Genomic DNA, 23,199 nt, shown 5'->3' on the forward strand with positions numbered 1-23,199 from the left:
TGCCCCACAAGCTACTCTTCGATGATCTTCCCAGCCTCTCTGTGATGGGTGCGTCAGGGCTTGGCGGTTAAACTCTGCCTGTTCTCATTCACTAGGTGTTCTCCTCAGGTCCAATGGCTTGAAATACCACCTTTATGCTGATGACTTCCAAATTTATGTCTTCAGTTCTGACCTCTCCCCTGGACTTCAAACTTGTATCTACCACTACCCACTCTGTATCTTCACTTGGATTTCTAATATGCATCTCAAATCATCGTGTCTAAAACTGAATTTGTGATTTATTTCCTTTCCGTTTCCCAATCCTCCATCTGTCTTAGCAAGTGAGAACTCTGTTCTTCTAGTGCTTTTGATTTGTCTCTTCTTTCTCTCATATCAAACATCCATTCCAGTAGCAGATGAGGTCAGTCATCTTCAGAGTATGTACCAAATCTGTGTGCCTGTTAGCTCCCCCGGTGTTCACTGTTACGGTCCAGGTCACCGTGTCGTACCTGCCCAGCAGTAGCCTCCTGTCTGATTTCCCTGCTTCTGCTCTAGTTACCCCAGCCCCCCAAAGGGAAGGACATTTATTTCTCTGTCCTCTTTCGCCATTTTCCCACCACTCACTGGGCTCCAGCCACACTGGCCTCCCTCATGTTGCTCACACACACCGAGCATGTTGCCACCTTCTGCCTGGAAGGTTCTTCCCCCAGAGGTTCACATGGTAGCCTCCCTCTCTTCAGGCGGTTGATACCTCCTTATCAGAGAGGCCTTTTGTGACCACCGAAATTCCACCCACTTCCATCTACTCTATGGTCTTCACTGTTTTAGTTTCTTCATAGCACTTATATCACCTACCGTATTATTGTGTGTGTTTGTCTGTTTCCCCCAACCATAATATACACTTCATGAGAACAGGGACTTGGGCTGTGTTCACTGCTCGGTGTCTTCAGGCCTCTAGGACAGTGCCTGTTTCACACTGGGTGCTTCTGAATATTTGCTGAAAAACTGAATTTGCTTAATAATCAGTGTCATCTTAGTTCTTATAAAATGCTTAGAATAGTATAAAAAGCACAAAAAAGTTTATTGTGGTTAATTATGACATTTCTTTTAATTTTTCTGAATTTTCCAAATTTTCTACCATGAGCAGGTATTAGTTTTATAATCAATCAGATGTTAGCATTAGAGTCTTTGATTGAACTTTGGGTCATTTTTCCTATTGGTTACTAACTTGTATTTTCTACATTTCTTACAATAAGCATGGATTGCGTTCATAGTAGAAAAAAAATAAAGCTTTAAAAAGGAGGAAAGACCCAAAAGCCCAGTGATTATGACTTGTTATTTTATGGAATTCAGTAACAATTGGACATTACAGATACTGTAATAAAGTTTCTTTTTTAACTTTTTATTGTGAAATGATTTCAGACTTTAAAAAGTTCAAAAATAGTGTAAAGAATTTTCATACACTTTCACCCAGATTCGTCAGCTATTACTTTATCATATTTTTTCTTTTTTCTTTTTTTTTTTTTCAGAATTCTTCTTCTCTCCCCATATATGTGTATGTATGTGTATATATACAATTCTCCTTTTAGTCTCCTTTAATCATAAGTAGTACCTCAGTCTTCCTTTGGCTTTTATGGCCTTGATAATTTTAAAGGGAACCAGCCATTTATTTTGTGGAATGTCCTTTGGTCTGGATTTTCTGTTTCCTCAGGGTGAGATTCAGGATGTTGACAGAAATATCACAGAGCGATGGTGCGAACTCCTCAGGGCGTTTGATCAGGAAGCGCAAATATCTGCCTGCACCATAGCTGGAGATTTGAGTTTCATTGGTTGATTAGTGTAGGTTTCTGTGGTGTGAAGTTTCTTCCCCTGTGTAATTAATAAATATCTTACGGAGAGACACTTTGAGACTAAGTAAATATCCCATTTCCTATCCCACGTCTATAAACCACTAGTCCCAGCGTCCATTCTGGCAGGTTTGATTCTTGCCCGGCTTTGCTGTGGTGATTGCAAGATGCTGATTTTTGTTATTCTGTAATTTCTTCGACATCAGTTAGTTTGCATTCTGCTGTAACTGCTTTCGCTTCTTTCCTTATTTACTTACTCATTTGTATCAGTGTGGACTGATGGATTATTATTTTATTCCGTGGGCTATAATCCATAGTCTCCATCTCAATGCTCACATTTTCCCAGATTTGGCCAGTAGAAGCTTTCCAAGCAGGCTCCTGTGTTCTTTTGACATGTCTCCCCCAATCTTTGAGCACTTTACTTTTTCCAGCACAGCAATATATTCTAGGATCATCTTGTATTTTTCTACCCTCAGCCGTGGAGTCATTTTAAGGAGCCTGATTTCTTTTAGTGGAGAATGAATATCCAAAATCGTGGCAAACCAAGATCTGGGTGCTAGTTGTGTGTGCTAAAAATTTTGAAAGCCCTAGTTATGACTGCTTTCTTGCTCCACAGAAAGGATTCATGTATGACACCATGATTGTTTCCGATAAATCATCACTTTTAAATATAGTTGAAAATCCATGCATAATTTTTACACTTTGGCAATTTGGAGGTGTATTCCTCAACCTGACATACTTGAACACGAGTTTCTGTGGTACTATGAAGTCCAGAAGTGGAAACTTTGTCAATAAAGAAGGAAGAAATTGCACTTACTTCAATGTGGTCTTTAGTTCAATTCAGAATTATTTTAGTTTAGCTATTAATGGACTTGCCATTGAAAGAGTAGAATTCAGCTTTTCAAATCAGTTGCTGTTTGCAAAGCTGGAGACTGTAATTGCAACACTTTATTCTTATTCATCAGAAAATATAGCTCCTTCCACTTTCTTCCCTTTAGTCACTTGTCAGCTTTCAGCAGCTGGCAAAATATTAATTATGCAAGTCTTTAATTTCTGTGTCTCTTTATAAATTGAGAACTTCCAAGTGGAAATACAGTATCAATTGCAGGTTTGTTTTTTTTTCCCCCCTTTTTAACCCAGATAATTAAAAAAAAATTTATTTCAAAATATTAAGGGGGTACTACTGTTTTTGTTACATGGATACCATGTATAAGGCTTAGGTTGGGGGTTTTAGTGTGAAATATCTCAGGAATGGAGAAACAAATACCACATGTACTCTCTAATAATTGGGAGCTAAACAGTGGGCACACATGGGCACAAAGAGATGTTTTTCCAAATAGGGTTAAGCATTGAAGGTGGAGGAATATGCTATTTATCCTTTTCTGCTTCTGTAGCATCTAGCAGAGAGTACAGAGTGGTGTTCTCAACAGTAGTTACTGTGCTTTGAGAATAATGCTGTAACTTATGCAAGAATATGGTGTACGCTCCTAAATTCTTGGTGATATGTGCTGTCCCTGTTATTATAATTAGTTTTCTGCATAGCTGAAGGGGAAGGGATGGGAGTTTTTAGAGTTGCACTGGAATATATGTTTGTGTATAATTTATTATAAACTATGAATGGTCAAGTAGAAAGACAAAAATCGAATGGTTTCATTTTGACAGTGTCAGACATTCAGAAATAAAGAACTGATAGACTGGTACATGAAGTATTTGGAACATGGTGCTTGTCTACAGATCACCAGCATTTCCCCAAGTGGATTTCCTACAACAATAGTTTTGGAAGATGTTATCAGTTTCATAAAACAATAGTTTTGGAAGATGTGTTTCCAGGCCCAGTCACTTTGAAAACAACTATGTGTTAGATGCTTCTCTTGCAGATTACCAGTGCACATTAGCCTGTTAATGATTTTGAGATGCCCCAAGGCATAGAAACACGTTTAATCTTTTTAGCCCAGTGTTTCCCAGACTTCCTTGAGCAGGGAGCCTTTGTTGGCTGTGTACTTGTTAACAGGAAAACACTGGTATAGACCACGTGCTTTTTGTTCAGTGGATAGTTGGGCACTGGTTCAGCACGGGCAGGGCGGAGGGAAGAGGCAGAGCTCAAACCCTCAGAGCGCAGGTGGATGAAGACAGGGTTGGAGTTATGTGACAAGTCCTGTGACCAAGGTAAGCTTAGGGTGTCATGGTAGCACAGACGGGGCATCTGCTCCAGAGCCCAGTCTGCATCCTAAGTTAACCAGGTGATAGTGAGTTTTTATTCATTTATTCCAAAATCTTTTCTGAGTACCGACTATAAGGCAGGCATGCTGTAGACATTGGGATTGATACAGCAGTGTGCAGAGCTGGGGAGAAGCCTTGTCTTTGTGGGTCATACAGTCTAGTGGAGGGGACAGACAAGAAACAAGGTGAATATGTAGAAGTGCATAATTTATTACATGGTGATAAGGGGTGAGGAGACAAATACAGCAGGGAGGGATAAGGGCGTGTGTGTTTGTGATTATGTGTGCGATGAGGTGATGCAATTTAGCTAGGATTGCTAAAGAAAGTCTCATGTAGAGGTGACATTTGGGTAGAGAGCTGGGTGAGGTGGGGGAGGAAACCACGTGAGTCTCTGGGGCAGAAATGGTCCAGGCAGAAGGGACCGGAAATGCAAAGGCCTGGGGAGAAGAGGGTATGCTCGGCGTGTCTGAGAAACAGCGGGGAAGCCAGGTGGTTGGAGTGGGAGGCACAAAGGCGAGGATAACAGGAGATGAGGCTAAGAGGTAAATGGAGCTAGATCGTATAGCACCTTAGAAGCCATCACAAGGCCCCTTGGCTTTTATTCAGAGTGAGAGGGCACGGCATGGAAAGGATTTGAGAATGCAGAGGAGTGACAGGATCGGAGGTGAGTTTTGACAAGATGGCTGGGGCTGCTGGTTGAGAATGAACTGGAGCGGGTGTGTGGGGGAAGCTAGGAGACCGATCCCTCGGCAGGTAGGGAAACCAGGTGAGAGGCGATTGTGACTTGGGCAGGGTCAGATCCGGGACGTGGTTCAGAGCAGTCGGAACTGGATATATTCTGAAAACATGAGTGTGTGACAGGGTTTGCTGGAGAGCCTGCCTGGGTGTGGGTGAATGGGAGGGTGACACCAGGTCTGTGGCTTGAGCAACAGGAAGAATGGAATTGGCGCTTCTCATGGGGAAGGAGAAGAAGGAGGGGCAGGCTGGAGAGAGGAAATGAGGACTTCCCCGTTCTGGGCAGGTTAAGTTTGCCTTATTAGACACCCAGGTGGTGATGTTCAGTAAAGAGTTCAATGTATCAGTCTGCATTTCAGGGAGAGGTCCCTCTGGAAATAGAAATTTAGGAGACATGAGCATAGAGGGAGTGTCTACAGCCACTAGACTGGATGAGATGCCCAAGTGAATGTTGATGGAAAAGAGAAGAGGTTGGAATATTTAACACAGAACTTTTTTTGTGTCAGTAGTTTTTAAAAGTGGAGTTCTTGGGACTATTAAAACACTAGGTTAAGAAGCAGAAATAATTAGCTTCTTTTTTAAGTAGCAAAAAGAATTTCTGTTAAATGAAAGAAAAGCGCAAGACCCTGAGCCCTGGGCTCCTGCGAGGTTTGCCGTCTGCAGAGGGAGGGAGCTGCAGAAGGAGCCCAGGGGCCAAGTGAGGGTGGGAGGGACACGCAGGGCTGGCCCAGGGATCAGGGTAGCGCTGGGCAGAGCCACTGAGCAGCCGGATGAGGCCGAGAACTGGCCTTCCCCTTAGCAAGGAGGTGGCCTGCTGAGCTGGGAAAACCCTTCCATAGGGGAATAGGGCAGCTGGGAGCTGGAGTGGTCAGGAGGAGTGGGGAAGGGCTCTGGGACAGGGCGGTGGGGGGCTCTGCTGGGTGGGGGGCTCTGCTGCGAAGCTTCCCTGCAAGGGGTAGAGAGAAATAGGTGGGCACGGTGTGGGCTGAGGAGGGCAGGGGAGAGAGGGTTTTTGAGTGCAGAATCCGAGATTTTTATGATTTTCTTTGAAGCTTTTTGAATTTTTTAATTGTAAATTATAACATTTACTAAATCATTTTCTAGTGTGCTGTTTAGTAATAGTTTAGTGTTTTGTGCCGCTATAAAAGAATACCCCGGGAGCCAGAGTCCAGAGGAGGCGCAGAGAAGGGAGGGAGGTGGTGGGTTCTTTATAACACCCGGCTCTCTTGGGGGAAATGGGGGGCGGTAACAGAGGGAGGATTCACCCCAGGGGAGGGCATTAATCCATTCATGAGGGGTCCCCCCCCATGACCCAAGCACCTCTCAGTAGGCCCCACCTACTTAATGTAATGTGATGTCCTCAAGGCCCACCCCTGTCGTAGCATGCGTCCTCGTTTCCTTCCCTTTGCTCAATGGAATCCCGTCGTGCGCGCTGCGTTCTGTTCCTGCTGTGTCCGCTGTGGACAGGGGGCGCTTCCACCTCTCGGCGCTGGGAGCCACTGCTGCTGTGAACAGGGGCGTGCAGACGTCTCTGCGAGTCCTTGTTTCTACTTCTTTGTCGATACACGTGCTCACGCGTGCGTGCACACACACACACACACACACGTGAAATTGCGGGAACACGCGGCCGTTCTGCGTTCCATGTTTTGAGGACCCGCCAGACGGGTCCCACGGCAGCTGCACCGCCTCGCGTTCCCACCCGCCCTGCACAGGGGCCCGATTTCCCCGCATGTCACCAGCGCTCTTGCGTTTTTACAGTGGTAGCCATACTTACGGGTATGTAGTCGTGAGAGGGGTTTCTGTCATTCTTTTCTTAAATGCATTTTTATTTTAATTAATTATTTTCTATAAACACAAAACACTTCTTCTGTGTTGACTGAAATCATAGAGCTGTAAGAAAGGAATAAGCAGGTAGAACACTTAGGCTTTGGGCTGCCGCAGTGAGTGCTTGATACCGTGGCTGGTCGCTGGTCCCTGGTCGCTGGTCGCTGTTACCGTGAGAACGAGGGTGAGGTGGCCGGAGCCGAGGGCGCGGATAGGGCGCGGGGCTGGCGAGTCGTTCGTTCTGGCCGCAGCACAAGGACGGGGCAGGCCAGGTGCAGAGGGCCTTCTGCGCGAGGCTTACTAGATTTTATCCCGAAATGAGGGGGAGGCAATAAGGAATCTCAGTAGAAATGGCACAGCTCTTTCTGTTAGAAAATCTATTTGGCAGTAATGTGATTAATGGATTTGGGGGTGGGAAGTAAATTTAGAAGAGGGAAAAACAAAGTTTTTGATGTAATTCAGGAGAGAAATGAGAGTCTGAGATAAGGTGTCGTGGGGACAGAAGGAACGAGATCTGGCGTTCAGTTAGCTGTAGAGCGAACCAGTGGTCACGGACGACACCGTTTGTGGCTTGTGCTTCATATTGGATGGTTGGTGCCATCCATTATGGGATGCGAGTTTGAGTTAAGTTGAAAAGGAATTCGTATTGGAACTCATACAGGGTCTGAGGTCCTCAACAGACATCAACATGGAGATGTTTGAGAGCTAATTAGGTACACAAGTCTGGAGCTCAGGAAAAGAGTTCATTAGGCAGTAAACACGTTAATTCTGGGTACCATATCTAGTGACCTATTTAAAAACGTATTATATATCATTTGTGTGAAGAGTTATTTTTTTGCATTTGTGGAACCATTTTCCATGTCGTGAGAGTGGAAACCATTGACAGAATTTTAAGGAAACTCAGAAGACCATGCTGTGGGCTTTAAGAGAAACAGTTTACTGCTCAGCTGAAAACGGAAATCTGGGTTTTGTCCCTTTTTTTGGTGGAGGTTGGAGGATGTATTTATTCTTATTTTCTAAGAGAAAATTCCTCTCAAGACAGTTGCACAGTTAGAATATATGAAATCATACTAATTTTAAATTCATAAATGTTTGCCCAGTATCTAGGAGCAACCTTTTAAGCAGTAAAATATTTTAGTCCATTTCATTAAGTAGATAAGAAATTATCGAGTGTCTCATGGCTTGAAATAATTTATGACTTCCAGCCCAGGAAGTTTTGTATGATAAAAGCAGAGAACTGAAAGATGACCAAGTTTTTGTTTCATCTATTTTTGCCACTTAGTCTCCACGGGATTTGGACAGATCACCTTTCTGATCCCAGTTTAGTCACCCAGAAAATGCAGACACCAACTCCCTGTTCACCTCTGGGGCTCGCTCATTCCTTCATTGGACTAGTGTGTACAGGAGGCAGTGTTCGGGGTGGGCCAAACACCGCACAGTCGGACCTCACAGAGTACAGCCTCGTGGATTATTGCCGAGTCCAGAAGGTGGCTCTGAGGGCAGCGTACAAACTATAAAGCGCAGTGACAACTTCAGCGTTACTCTTGCTCGGTGAAGTTTTCATCCTGGAACATTCAGGTTCTCTTTCTCATTTGAGCAATAAATGGATAGAAAATGAAAATAGAAGTGGTAGGTATCTCTGTCAGAGAAGTTAAAGTGTAGGTGTGCCTTTGACACTCAGAGTAGGCAGCTATTAATTTTTGTTGAATGAATAAAAGAATGGTGTTAGGTTTTGGAAATTCAGTATAAGCAGATACTGATTCTTATTAAACTTTCAGAAATGTTCCACACATTTTAGGAAAAGTGGGAGTTATACCTGGCACTCACAAGACTGTAGAGGTGACCCATGCAGGAAAATTTAACTGAATTCAAAATGTCAATTTTTAGAGAGCGCCAGAGTCAGCACCGTATACCTAGATTTCAAAATGTTAATTAGAAAAACTTAATGCCGTTGGAAAGTGTCAGGCACAATATGAGATCCCTAATGTTTTTTATTGTGAATGAGATAAAATCCTAAATTTAAAAGCCAACATGATTTATTGAATTACCTTTGGGAATAAGAGGAAACTTTGGTTGCTGAGATTGTTTATACTTAAAGCATGCAAAAGGAGAACTTAATTTGTTTCCAAAAAAGTTGTATTTAGTGGGAAACAACTGGAGTGATAGCTCATGCAGCTATAAGGATTCTGTACTATCTGGGATATTTTAAAATTCTACAACTAGGGGTCAATTTCAGATTTATATGAATATCTCTAATAAATTTTGAAAGTTCTAAAGCCTTGGTCTGTGATGTTTTATTTTCATACTCATTTGCACAAAATCGTTCGCGTTGACAGGAGTAAGACGGGTGGGGATGTGTGAGGGCGGCTTCATCAGCTTCTCGACAGTTGGGTTTCTCCGTTCGTTCTCTCTACAGGCAAACATGCCGAAGACATATTCGGTGAGTTGTTTAATGAGGCTAACAACTTCTACATCAGAGCAAATTCTCTTCAAGACAGAATTGATCGCCTCGCTGTCAAAGTTACCCAGCTGGATTCAACAGTGGAAGAGGGTAGGTAATTGCATGAAAGCAGTGAGCTAGAAGTGATGTTGACAAGATGGTAGCAATTAATTGCAGTGTAATTACTGCTTCTTCCTTGGGGTAGTATGCTGATATTTCATCTTGTCTTTTCCTAGAAGAATAGTGAGGGGGAAACCCCACAACTTTGGGTTAATTAGTGATAAAAAGATTCATATCTTGTCTACCTGGTACTCCATGCTCTTTTAAAAAAAAAAATAATAACAAGTATAGTCTTTGTTTTAAAGACTTCTTCAAATGCATTCAGTATTATAAGTCTTAGTTTAAGTTACTGGTAGTCATTTTGAAAGTACTTTCTTACCTAAGAATCGCAGAATCACTCCAAAGACATGTTCCAACCAAGAGAGAGGGTTATACACACATTGTGTGACAGAGCAAAGGCTTCAGCCTGACACTCTTGTTTGGGTTGATAAATAATCATAGTGATTCTGCTGATTTAAAATTTTTATTTACCTTCTCAGAAATAGCATTTACTGAAGGCCTTTAGGCTTCAGGTTTTCAAATAATGTTAATATTGGCAAGCATGTAGTTAGCTGATGATATCCCCTGAAATTGTGTCAGTTTCAATAAAATTAAAACTGTCAACAATTCGTTTTTAAAAATTTTACTTTCGGTATCTTTAATGAAAGACTTGAGGTTAGGCTGGAAAAAATATGCTAAAAAAGTACAAGATATACCAATTCATATTTACTTTGAGAAAAATATTCATGTTAAAATTTATTTTTACCTTCAAATAATGGTAGTTACAGTTTCCCTTGGTGCTTTAAAAAGATCCCAACATTTGATTTTTGTACTACTTCTGTGTAGTAATATTGGTAAAAAAAAATAAAGCTTTTACTTTTTAAAAAAATATTATTCATTTGTGGAATTCATCCTTCATCATTTAAAAAAGATATGTTTGCTCATGTTCAGATCTTTTTCAAAGGTCAAAATTAAATCAGTGAGTTACAAATATAATAAAAATGTAGAACATTGAAATTTTACTATTCATTGTGAACATTCTTACTGACTTTCAATAAGTAGGAAGTTAAAAAAACACGCTCTTTTTAATTCTATTTTTAAAATTTGTTTTTCATTTAAAAAATAAAAATTTGAATAACTACGTGGTCTATTCAGATAAGGAATTCTTAACATTTTAAACATTCACTTTTCAAATTGGTATCACAAGTGATTTTTAATATTTATTCATCTTCCTTCAGCTTTTTTTGGCTCTTGTAATTGGAATGGTTGTGATAAATCTTACCCTGAAAAAGATTAATCTATAAGTTAAATTTTGTGGGATTTTTCAGTACATGTCATATCTTTAAAATCCCTTTCTGATCAAGATTTTACCTTATTTCCTCCATGTGGATGTTAGATTAAAAAAAAACAGCTGACTAAAAGTTAGGAAATCTGTGTTCTATTTTGGCCTTGCCACTTTTTTGCTGGGAGATCTTGGAAACTTATCCCTGAATCTCAGCTGCAGTGGCTGAGTTAAGTGGGTTAATAGGACCAGTTTGCTCACCTCAAAAAGTCCGTGTTCAAGTCAGATGAGTTAATAAATGAAATGTAGAGTACTGTACACACACAAGAAAGAACTAGGCTCAGCCCTGATTTCCTGACTCCTTATTGTAATTTTGTATCATAGATCAAGCTTCTTAATTTCTAGGACTGTGTGTGTGTTGAAAAGCTTTGCCATCTTTCCTTAATGTTGTAACAGTTTCAGAAAAACTTAATATGTTATTTACACTTGGGTAATTTTTGCAGAAGTATTTCCCACGTGTATTATATTTAAACTAATATTAACTGTTTGAATGGTGTTTTCCTTAGGATACTCAAATATATATTTACATGCCTATTATACTCATAACTGTATTCCTATGTGGCTTCTGAGAAGTGCAATTTAAATAAAGAAGGATGCTCTAATATTAGGTTCAATGAAATAATTAGATCGCTATAAAAGGAAAAAAAACATGATTTGACCTAATTTCAGAGATAACTTATCTATAAGAGAGAGGGAATGCCCATGCTATTTAAGCATGGTTTTAAATGAACGATAACATTATTTGGTTATTCTAGGAGGTTTTTATGATTGTGAGTTAAATGATGCTTACTGCTAAACAGTTAAAATTTTTTCTGTATAACTCAACTCGGGGGACTTTTCTCCAAATAGTGTCACTACAGGATATCAACATGAAAAAAGCTTTCAAAAGTTCCACAGTCCAAGACCAGCAGGTGGTTTCAAAGAACAGCATTCCTAATCCTGTTGCTGACATTTACAACCAGAGTGATAAACCCCCACCTCTGAACATCCTGACTCCATACAGGTACGGCCTCCTGTGCCCAGAGCCTTTCTGTAGAGGCTCAGGGAGAGGTGGGCAGAGCCGGGCTGATGCGTTGTGTGGGAACATTCTTGATGGCTCATCTGGGTTAAAATTAAGAATTTTTTCAAACTTTGAAAATAATAATTGCATCATTATACATAGTGAAATTAGTCATTGGTACAGAATTATTAAAGTTTTAGTATTTCAAAATGCAGATACCTTTACCTAGAGAAGTGTGAGCTCTCTAGGTAAATGGTAGATGTGGGTATCTTCAGTAGAAGTGAGTATAGTACATAACAGTATTATGTGTGGTTATGTTGTTTCTCATATTCAAAGTCAGTGTGAAAGGAGCTGCATAATTCATTTCAAATGCTGCAAAATACCTGTCTCAGCATTTCAGCACTGCAGAGACATTTGTTATTTAATTCAGAAAAATGTATTCTGCGGTGTTAGGGGTTTTTAAGAGTGAAAATACAGTGAGCAAATTAACCTTCTGTTATTGTAAAATGGTGGGACACATTATCACATATCATATAAATATACAAAAAATTAATATGAAGAGAGTACCTAAAAACGCTTTTTGAAAACACCTGTCCTGCTCCTTCCACCTCAGTGCTTTCTTCCCGTATCTGCTGTTACTTCCTGTCCTGTCTCCTTTCTCATGTACTGTCTAATTGTCCCTGTGGCACGCCCTGTCCCTCTCCCCATCTCTGTGCCCTCCTGTCGAGCTCCTCCTTCAGCGTCTGACAGCACAAGCTGTGGTGGCCTGTGGTCCTCACTGCCCCAGGGCCAGCTCTGCTGGTGATGCTCCTGTGAGTTCTCCCCTTCCGTGACTGCCCTTCATGGTCCTGCCCTTGGGGGCAGTGCCCTGAGTTTTTTTTGGTCTGAATTCCTGGCCTTTCTCAGGGTCCACAAGGAGATGCCTAGAGTTACCCTTTATATCAGCTCTGCTGGTAAAGCACTATTCAGACAGTATCCCTTTCTTTCTGCATGGACAGAGAGATTGTCTCAAAATAACGTAAGTGACCACATGGAAACTGTGGTGGGAGGGGAGCAAGATGCCATGCCTTTCTGTGGAACAAGCTTACTTTTCTGAAGGTTTTAGCACACTCATTTAAAAAATTAATGATATGTGTGAATAATAGCATTGTAAGCCTGTTTTGACTTTTGACTTTGTTTTTGTTCAGTGGGCATTTTTCTAGGGCACTTTCAGTTTTATTTAGCATTGGGAGCTTCAGTATATACATAGTATAGTGTGACTTCGCTCATTAAACTTTTCCTACCTGGCATTACTAAGAAACCTCACTAAAAATTCTGTTCTAAAGGGGAAAAAACCAGAAAACCCAATAAATTTATACTTACATTTGATTAATCGAGATCATGTTGAAGTATTTGGTTGTGGTGATGGTAGAATTTTAATTGCATGAAAAAATGATTTGACCTTCATATATATTATGTGTGTGTGTTTTCAGTCTTACAGAAAATAAAGCATGTCTTTGACTTTTTAATAGTGTTTAAGAATACCAGTGGCAGCCCAAATCTGCTTTTCATTAATATAATAATATCTGCGCTATATAAAATATATAAACTTTTGCATTTGAACTTACATAACACACAACAGTGTTTTATTACAGGAAGCACAAAGTGACTGAAAAATGGAGTGTTTAGATGCTGTAGACATAGGATATAGCTGCTTATATTCTTATATCAAGGTTAACACTGGTTTACTTAAGTGAGTTCCTGCCATCATTAAAGTACTAACTCCATTTACAAAAAAAAGGAATGTGCATTTTATACACTTTTAGTTTTATAGCTTTTTTATAACCTTGCCTATATTCAAGGCCTTAGTATCTTAGTGAAAAAATTCTCTTTTTCACAATAATGTTGTTAATAAAATATCTATCATTCAGCTTGCTTATTAATTAGAAAGGGAAGATTTTAAATAATTAAAGGTTAAAGTATAGAGTTACACTGGCTTGTTAGTGATTTTCAGACACAGTGACTAGAATAGTCCTATAGAAACCTGGGCCTTAGTATTGGATGGTGAGAGGCTTTACCAGGAGGTGGCATTTCAGGGGCTTTAAGGACAAACCTTTTTTTGTTTTTTCTCCTGAATAATTCAGTAAGCTTTCTTTAACAGTTTGGGCATAAACTCTTCCCTGTACTCATTTAACTGATTTTGCTTCCCCTTAGTGCCTTAAGTGACTTGTTCAAATACTAATATGAAATGTAAATGTTCTGTTTTCTCTTGAAGGAAGTGTACAGGCCAAATACTATTTTAAAACATTAATAGAATGTTTACTTTGTATCAACATTACTGTTGATGTATATGACAACTTTGGATTCCTATTAGCTGCATTATTGGTTTTATGATAAATGAGTAACTTATATAAAGGCTTGAAATATTCTTTAGACCTTAGTAACTATAGCAGTACTTTAAATCAAATGGCTACAGGTGAATGAAGTTTCTTTGTAGGTTACTTCCACTTTGAAAATACATAGTTCATCACTTTTTTCTAGTCACACTTACTATGAACATTTTACTTCTTTCCTTCTTGGATTAATGGATGTTGGGCAAACCTTATTGAGAAAAAGGGATAGAGTACTTATTAATTTGTATCCTAATAATATTGAAGCTCTAGAGTAGAAGTAAATGTATTAATGTATGTACTAAGGATACATCCATCTCTGTATAGCTTCCTGTTGGAATAAACAAAACATTTCCTGAAATAATTGAAGTATTAAAAATTGCTCTTTATGAGCCATATTGTGATTTTTTTTAAGAACAATTTTCTATACTTAATTCTAAATAAGCAAGAGTACTTTTAACCTAATTATTCTAGAGTAGGTTGGTGTTCTTGCATGTTTTCACATTTTTTCAAATAAGGAAATTTGGAGACTTACTTATGCATAGGATACTTAGCTGCCCTGTGTATATGTTACAATCCCATGAGTTAAAATTAAATTAATATTTACCTATATATGAAAGTATCTAATAATCTTTTTTTCCCTTCCTGGCAATACATTGATTTGCAGAGATGATAAGAAGGACGGGCTGAAGTTCTATACTGATCCTTCCTATTTCTTTGACCTCTGGAAAGAAAAAATGCTACAGGACACAGAAGACAAGAGGAAAGAGAAAAGGCGTCAAAAGGTAAGTAATTTCAGCATGGGAAATGTGCATATGTGTAAATGGGATTCTTGCTTAGAAATAAATCAGTAAATTATTTAAATGGTTGAGATGTTACCTTTAGTGCTGAAGTTTTTTTGGAGGTTGCATTTTTCACATGAAGATCCTGACAATTCAGTCTAACACAGTAATACTATTTTTCAATAAATACTATCTGATTTGCTCTATAGCATTTGCTTTGCTTTAACAAAAGCGGTGGCTAAAATTTCAGTTTTGTTTGTAACTATGTTTTATCACTTTTCTCCTTCTGCTCGCTCAGACTTTCATAAAGCAGTCAACAAACACAGTGATGAGCTTTGTCTTTTTAACATTCTTAATTGTTGGGTTGCCACCCACCTGTAATTAAGACTTGGGTGAGGTGTTCTCTGCAGTTGAGAAGCTTGTGTGATCCGCATGTTCAGCGATAGTATTTACTGAAAACGAACCTCCCTTTCGGGAAGTGTAATGGTAGATGAGAAAATTGCCAGGGTGAGGGTGGAGAAACCAGCAGTCTCAGGAGGAAAGCTCACTCTACTCAGGCTTTGAAAATGTCCCCTTGGGGCCCCAAAATTAGACTTAAGCCACTGAAAAGACTAATTCTCTAAGAGCAAGTATTTACTAATATTTTTATATGTCTGCTGTGTTTTAAAATGATGATCTAGTTGGCTTGACAAATATTAGGATGCTTAGTTAGGAGAAATGCTTAGCATTTTGTGGGTTGATGGCATCAGGTTTTGAGGCATTTAGGTGTGTTGCCCAATAGGAGTGATAGTTTGGGATGGGGGAGAATTTGAAATTTGAAACAGGATTTAAGAAAAGGAAACATAGAAACAGACTGTGCAGATGTAAGATATTACTACCACTAGATTGCGGGAAAGGATTCCAAGTACTTGGTTATTAACACGCTCTTTCTGTGCTCATGGCTTGGGGAGATTTAATTGGGAAATCTTGGAAAAGTTGCGTAGTTTACAAAGTATTCAAGCAAAGAAAGGAAGATACTGATCTTTTGAACAGAAAAGAAACTGATGTTTAAGCCATGTTTGTCTTAATACCCACACTTTTTATAGTTACAGGACAAAATGCCAGGTCTTTTAAGAGAGTACCTTTCTTTAAAACTTGCCTGTCCCTTAAAAGGCCTTCGAGGTTTTCCTTCTTAGACATACTTTTGGCAAAAAAATTTAATTTTTTTTGCTATTCTCCTTGAAGGGAAAACAGCTTTATGCATGGCTAGTGTGTCCTTAAAACCATTTGTCATTTCCTTGACTATTTTATCTCATTCCACATTCCTCAAACACATAAAATTCTGATAGGTATTTCTCATTCATTCATTTATATAATGATTCTTTGTTAAATGTCTTCTAAATGCTTGATAGGCAGTGGTGGGAAAGACAAGGTTAGCCCCCTCATGGAGATTATAGTGGGGGCACAGGCATTGAGTAGTCACACAGCCCTCTGAAACGCAGTTTCAAAATGTTAACACCAGTCTTCGTACAGGAATAAAAAATGAGGCAAGATAGTCTTCATTTCCCAGGATTTTAGAATCCCAAGTCATGTTCAATTTGCAGTTGACAAATCTGAAAGAAAAATTAGTTTAGAAAATTTGGGCATAAAAAAAATTCATTGTCTTTGATATTTGTTTCCTTTAATTTGATGCTTTAAAAACATTAAAAAATAATTATGCAAATAAATACAAAGTTTTAAGTATGTCGTTGCACTGTTGGTAAGTGTTGTGAGGAAGAGTACAGAGCACCCTGGGTGAGCTGACCTGGCAGGGTGACAGTGTATGTGCAATGGGGTGTCACAGAAGGACCCTCTGAGGGGGCACCATTCGTGCTGAGATCCGAAGGGTGCGTGGTGGGGGGGGGTGAGGCGGGGTTGCTGGGTTTGGGGAAAAATGAGGTAGGTGGGTATACTTCAGAATCGAGGGGCCAGGTAGAAATATCTAAGATCATCTGAGAGAGGAAGCATTTTGGCACATTGTAGTGATTTTAATGTAGGCCAGTGTACCTGGCGTATAGGTTCATCATTGTTAATATTTTGTCGTGGTTGGCTCGAGCGCACGCATGTGTGTCTGTGTCTCATATGCACGTTGATAGATTTGGAGTCTGAACCATTGTAAAGAAACTTACAGATACTGTAACAATTCCTAAATATGTCAGCATACGTCTTTTAAAAGGTAAAGGTAATAGTTATTAATTATTTTAATATAGTGGTCCTTAATCAGGAGGCATATTGGAATCACAATAAAATCTTTCTCACCCCCTTTATTTCTTTTGCTTTTTAAAAGTACACAAATAATATATACTAGTTGTAAAATGCTCAGATAGCACTGAAGGAAATAAAGGCACACCCCTCCCTCGGAGTAAGTAACCACCGTTAACAGTTTGGTCTGCATCCTTTTAGACCTTTCAAGCATTCATAAATATATGCATACACATTTTACAAAAAGTATCTTTTATATAGATGGACTACACACGACTTAAACACACACACACACTGACATTATTAAAGGTGCACATCATTCTTTTTAATAGTTGTATACTATTTCAAAATATACATGCTTCATAAATTACCCATTACTGTTGCATTACAATACTGCAGTGGTTGCCTCTGTACTTACGTGCAGATATTTCCTCACTTCTATATCTTTTGTGAATTTCACGTTGATGTCCTTTGTTGATTCTTTACCAAAGCCTCCTGAGTACCTCTGAAAACAGCACAGTTTTCCTTCTTCACTATACCCTGAGCCACCTGCCATCTTCCCACCTAGACCACCTCAGTAGCTTTTTCACTGGTGTACCTGTCTTTCCTGTTTACTCTCTACAACGTAGAGCCTGGCCTTTAGGATCTTGCCTACCTTTTAGGTCTTGGGCCATTCACCTCAGTTTACTGTTTACCTTCTTTCCTTTCTCCTAATGCAGTGCTGTCCCTGCTCCTCATGGCCCTCGCAGTCTGTCGTCTCCCCCCGGCAAGCATCTGACCCATGCTCCTCTGCAGAGTTAATGCTACTCATGCGTTGTCTGAGTCCTTCCAGAGCACCTCCAGACTTGCAGACTGGACGGTGTTTCACGTATACGCATAGATGTTTAAATACGTAAACATATTTAAATATACAGATACAAAATATTTATATAACACTAGATAAATATTTGAAAATATAAAATGTATAGATATATTTCAAATATAAATGCATTTACATTTTACCACGGTTTATAATTGTACATCCGTTTGTGTCCTCGTGTAGGCTTCCCCCACTGCCCTGCAAGCTCCGTGGGGGCAGAGGCCATGTCTATTTTGTTTGTTTGCCATTTGTGCCGTCGGTGCCTGGAACATAACTAAATACTAGAAGCACAGCTTGACAGTGGATTTGATCATTTAGCCAGCATTTATTGAGTTGTGTATTCTGTGTAAAACAGCGTGTTGAGGTACTGTAAGATACGGGAGAAGCGTAGGAAATAGAGGCACATAGTTCTCATCCTTAAGGATCATAAAATCTTATGAGGGAAACAGGAAAAACTTACAGACACACACAGAAGTAACTGTCCTCACCTTTAAAGAAGTACTTAGGTAGGACCTAAGCACTTACTGAATTGTGTTTTTGCTGCAAAGTAGGGCTGGAACAAGAATGGCTCTTTGTGCGCAGGTAAGTTTTTATCTTGTTCTGTGTTAAGCTAGTTGCAGGATTAGCTTAAATATTCTATAATAATCATCTAGAAATTAGGAATAGAACATTGTGAGTTATTTTCTTTGAAAGATAACTGCATGTTAACAAGTCATGCAAAAGTGTGTGGTGAGAAATGCTTTCTCTGTATGGTGTTGCCAGGTATTCCACCTGTATAACACAGATACAGAAGGTCTTGCGTAGATTTCAAACCAGCTACAAGCCTAGTAAAAGTAAGAGTTCTTTACCAAAAATGATGGTAAGCAACCCTTGTAGCGTAGCGCAGTTACCTTTAGTTCAGTTAGGTTGGGGAGCTGAGTTTGCATATCAGTTACTGTTGTTGGGTCCATTGGGTAAGGAGGAATATGCTGCTTTAGAATGTTCTTAACATGAGGGTGATGGAATGCAAATGTCTCGTCTGTACGTCAGGCTTGGTTCCCGTTCATGACAACTGCATTTAACCTGCTGTTTTCCTTTCCTTTCTGTCTCGCATGCTCTCTTTCCTTTCCTGGACATCAGGAGCAAAAGCGTATAGATGGCACCACCCGTGAGGTGAAAAAGGTTAGAAAAGCCAGAAACAGGCGCCAGGAGTGGAATATGATGGCATATGACAAAGAGCTTAGACCCGACAACAGGTTGTCTCAGAGTGTGTACCACGGAGCGTCTTCCGAGGGATCCCTGTCCCCAGACACTAGGTGTGTGTGTGTGTGTCACAGCTCCCTCAGACCTGATGCTGTGGGCCACTGGGTCCTGGTTTTTTTATGATTTGAAATGCAACAGTAGCTTTGGGGTTTATGTGGCCCACGATATTTAAAAATTATATTTTGTTTTCAAAATAATAATTTAAGGGAATATTATTTTACATTGAGTTCCTTTGATTTTTTTTTTTAATCTCTCTAACTTAAATTTATTGTTCAGTTAATCTAGATGTAGTTGTTTCAACATTGATTCTGAATTGGGGTAACTGCTAATGACTTAAATTTTTGTTTTAATAATCATTTAATCCTTTCTCTCTAGCTTGGGATGTTGAATTTCCTTTGCCACTTGGTATCTAAAAATGATTGGTAGGTGGTAACTAATGTGACTTCCTTGCTCCTTTTGATGACCCTTTGAAAAAGTGATGAACAAGAGAGATTTATTTCTTACTTCAGATAACTTATGTATTCTGATTTCAGGAGAAGAATTCTGTTGGAGTTCGCTTTAAAAATTTGTTAGCAATTAAGTAAAAATATTTCTTGCAGGTGTGAGTAATGTCCCCAGTAAGTCACAGTTGTTACAACAGAGATTTATTGAATGACAGGAACAGACTAGGCAATGTTAACTTTTCATTCATTTTCTATTTCTGCTTTTGTAAAGTAGTCTTCCATTTGCCTCAAGTCTTCCATCAGCATTTTAAAATTTGAATACAGAAATCTTACAATATGTGATTCAAGACTGTTTCAAAAACAGCAGCAAGCTGGACCTCGGGTTAAATCTGTGTCTTTTTTTTTTTTTTTTTTTTTTAACCTTTATAACCTCAGTGTTTGGCACAAACTGTAACATATAGAAGGTGCTAAATAAGTGTGTGCTTGAATGAAAGACTTATTTGGTAGTTACAGCGCCTTAAATATTGCTACCCAGGAAGGTCTGTAAGTCAACTTCTGGGTAATTTTTCTGTACATGTTAAATATTAGAGAATTATTAGAGCTTTAACTGAGTTCTAGCCTCAAGTTTGAATTTTTTTTTTTTTTTTTTTTTTTTGAGACAGAGTCTCACTCTGTTGCCCAGGCTAGAGTGAGTGCCGTGGCGTCAGCCTAGCTCACAGCAACCTCAAACTCCTGAGCTCAAGCGATCCTCCTGTCTCAGCCTCCCGAGTAGCTGGGACTACAGGCATGCGCCACCATGCCCGGCTAATTTTTTCTATATATATTTTTAGCTGTCCATATAATTTCTTTCTATTTTTAGTAGAGGTGGGGTCTCGCTCTTGCTCAGGCTGGTCTCGAACTCCTGAGCTCAAACGATCCGCCCACCTCGGCCTCCCAGAGTGCTAGGATTACAGGCGTGAGCCACCGTGCCCGGCCTCAAGTTTGAATTTTAACATACAATTCTGCTCACAGTTCTTTGGGTAGTGAGAAATACACGAACTTAATAGCTCCCATGATGTCAATTTGCCTTTTTGTTTTTTCCAAATAATTTAGTTGTGATTATTTATTCATGTAAAACATACACTTTGTTTTTATCCCATATATACTTTTTTAATAGGTGCAGTTGGGAAAATAATGGGGTTTTTTGATACCTTAGTTGAATTTAATATTTATTCCAGCATCTGAGATTAAATTATTCTTTGTTGGGGATAAAATTAATAGTCATTCAGATTATTTAGTATTCTGCCTTTGTGTTTGTTGCTTAGATATATTATCTTCATTTCTGTTATTTTTCAAAAAGCAAATAGAATTATTTTACTTCTTCACAATTTCCTTTTGTCTCATACTATTTCCCATGGCCTCACTATTTGCATACATTATTTACTAACAGATAAACGGATCATAATCCGTCATTGTACTTGGATTATACCCCTTAAATTAATTTAGAAATTTTTATTTTTTACTTTACTAAGCTGTGTTACTTTTTTTAAAATTATAAAATAAGGCATGCTTTTTACGTCTGGAAATTAAAGAAGAAAATTAAAGTGAAATATTTTCCATAACCCTACCATCCAGAGGAACTACTGTGTCCGTTGTAGTTTCTTTCTCGTTAGTCTTCTATACATGTGTATGGTTTTTCTTTTAAAGAATTGGAATCATCCTATGTTTTTTCTTACGACTTCAAAATTGTATCTCATGTTTTACGTATTATTTAGAAACATGCTTATGAGTGGCTGTATCCCCTCATGTGAGTGTATTCGAGATACAGAGGGAAATTTGATACCAGCTTTCATGGTAGGCATGTAAGCCATTCGTGTGAACAGTGTACTTTACCCAGCCCGCGAAAACTAACCTTACATGTTCTCTCTCTCTCTCTCTCTAGATTGTTAGGAATGGCTTGTTCCTAAGCGTGAATGTACCATGAGAGCTGGGGAAGTGTGTGCCTGCTGTATAACCAGCTCTCTGTCACTCTTCCTCAGGGGGCATCATACCTGTGTGCCTGCCTGTCCTCGTTACTTTCTCTTACCTTTGTTCTGGGTGCTGGTACAGCTCCCTGACTCTGTCCGCCTGTCCACCCGAAAGCCCTGGGAGATCACTGGATGCTGTGCTTACTTCTTCCCGTTTCAGTGTCACCTGCAGCCCTCCTGAGCCTCTTTTCTGTGGCAGGTGATCACTGATCATCACAAAGCTTCAGGAACCCCCACTCACCTCCACCTGGGCCTCGCCTCTGTGGCTACCTCTGCCTCCCCGCCAGGCAGGCGCTCCGTCTCCCAGCAGCCGCCTGCTCCTCCCACCCCCCTGCCCGCTGGCGTCCCCCTGTTCTGCGGACCTTCCCTCTCCCACTGACCAGCCCCTCTCCTCTGTGCTCACGCCAGCTCCCCTCACCAGAGTCCTGCCCTCTAGACATCACCTGCGCTAATCTCGACATCAGGTCTGCGTTGCCTCTCCCTTCCCTCTGTCTCCACCTGGCCAGCCCCTTTTCTTGGCTCCATCCGCCCAGTGTCCCACGCTCCTGGACAAGGACAGCACCCGCAGTTAGGCCACAGCATGTGCGATTCCTTGCCGCCGTCGCAGGAGGAGTGCGCCGTGTTTTACTGCATGACTGTTTCCTTTAGAAAGTTTTGCTCACGGTCACTGACACACAGTCACGCACGGAGTCAAGCACACATTGTCAGTGACTCGAGTTTCAGGTGTTTATATTTTTAAAACATACTAAATCTAAATACAGGTCAGATTCTTCCCCCATGAAAAATATTTTTAACTCATTTGCTAGTAGTTTGCATAGTTCAGAAGACATAATCATACGTGCACCATAATCTAGAATTCATGCCACAATTAGGGTAGAATAAATGAGTTATTACTTATATTATACTGCAGTTAGGGGGAAGGGGGGGAAATCGGTCTCTTCTCATTTAGAAAGGTTTTCTGTGCCACGCGGTGCTCCAGTTAAGAAAAGCTACTGTCTGAAGTCCCAGAGATGGAAATTCAGTTTGCGTCTCCGCTGCTGCCTCTACATCCCCAATGTGTGTTTGCATATTTCCTTCAGCGGGAGAAACACAAGCTGAACGCTCACAGAAACCAGCAAGTAAATGTGAGAAAAGTCAGGACGAGGAAAGAAGAGTGGGAGAGAAGGAAAATGGGCATTGAGTTTATGAGTGACGCGAGGAGCCTGGAGCAGGCAGGGAGCGCGAAAGAGGACAGGATGCCCAGAGGGTTTGTCGTTTTGCTTTCTTTGGCTTCCCAGCCTCAGGCCACCCCCTGCTTCAGCCGTCATGAGAGGATGTGCAGCCCCTACTGACAGCGCGTCCTGTAACCCGGGCCAGGCGCGCGTGGCCGTTACTAACGCCCCGCGCTGCGCGGCTGCCGCACGCAGGTCCCGGCTCTGCTCCCGAGGGCGCGGCTGGAGCCAGCACCCCGCCGCTTCCCGAGCTCTGCTGCACTAACACGTCCCGTTTCTTCCAGAGTTCACACTCGACTGTGCGTGCCCGGAAAACTGTGGAAAGCAGGCCTTCCCCTAGCGCACCGCACTGCTGCTTTCTCTTTTGGTTAAATACACTTTCTGTGTTTAAGAAAAATATGATTCACTGTACTGCATTCTCATGTTCCTTTTCTGTTCTTACTGTTAATATTTATCCAGTTCACCTGACATTTTATATTTTCTAATTATATGCTGTCAGTTTCATTGCCACCGAAATCCTAGCTGTCTTAGATGCTGTTTCTAAATTAAATGGAATTTCTCTTGTAGCTTTCTCTCTTAGA

General features: G+C 40.2%; 1 protein-coding gene across 1 annotated transcript in view; it reads left to right on the plus strand.

Annotated features, from left to right (window-relative positions):
* Positions 1–23,199, plus strand: part of WASF3 (WASP family member 3) — a 47,197-nt gene that overhangs the window by 19,520 nt on the left and 4,478 nt on the right. The window contains exons 3-6 of the mRNA XM_069467438.1: positions 9,022–9,156; positions 11,336–11,489; positions 14,523–14,640; positions 22,487–22,653. Coding sequence (XP_069323539.1) covers positions 9,022–9,156; positions 11,336–11,489; positions 14,523–14,640; positions 22,487–22,653 — 574 coding nt within the window. The remainder of the gene's footprint in view (positions 1–9,021; positions 9,157–11,335; positions 11,490–14,522; positions 14,641–22,486; positions 22,654–23,199) is intronic.

Source organism: Eulemur rufifrons, chromosome 4, assembly GCF_041146395.1.
Source record: "Eulemur rufifrons isolate Redbay chromosome 4, OSU_ERuf_1, whole genome shotgun sequence".
NCBI classification, from domain to species: Eukaryota; Metazoa; Chordata; class Mammalia; order Primates; family Lemuridae; genus Eulemur; species Eulemur rufifrons.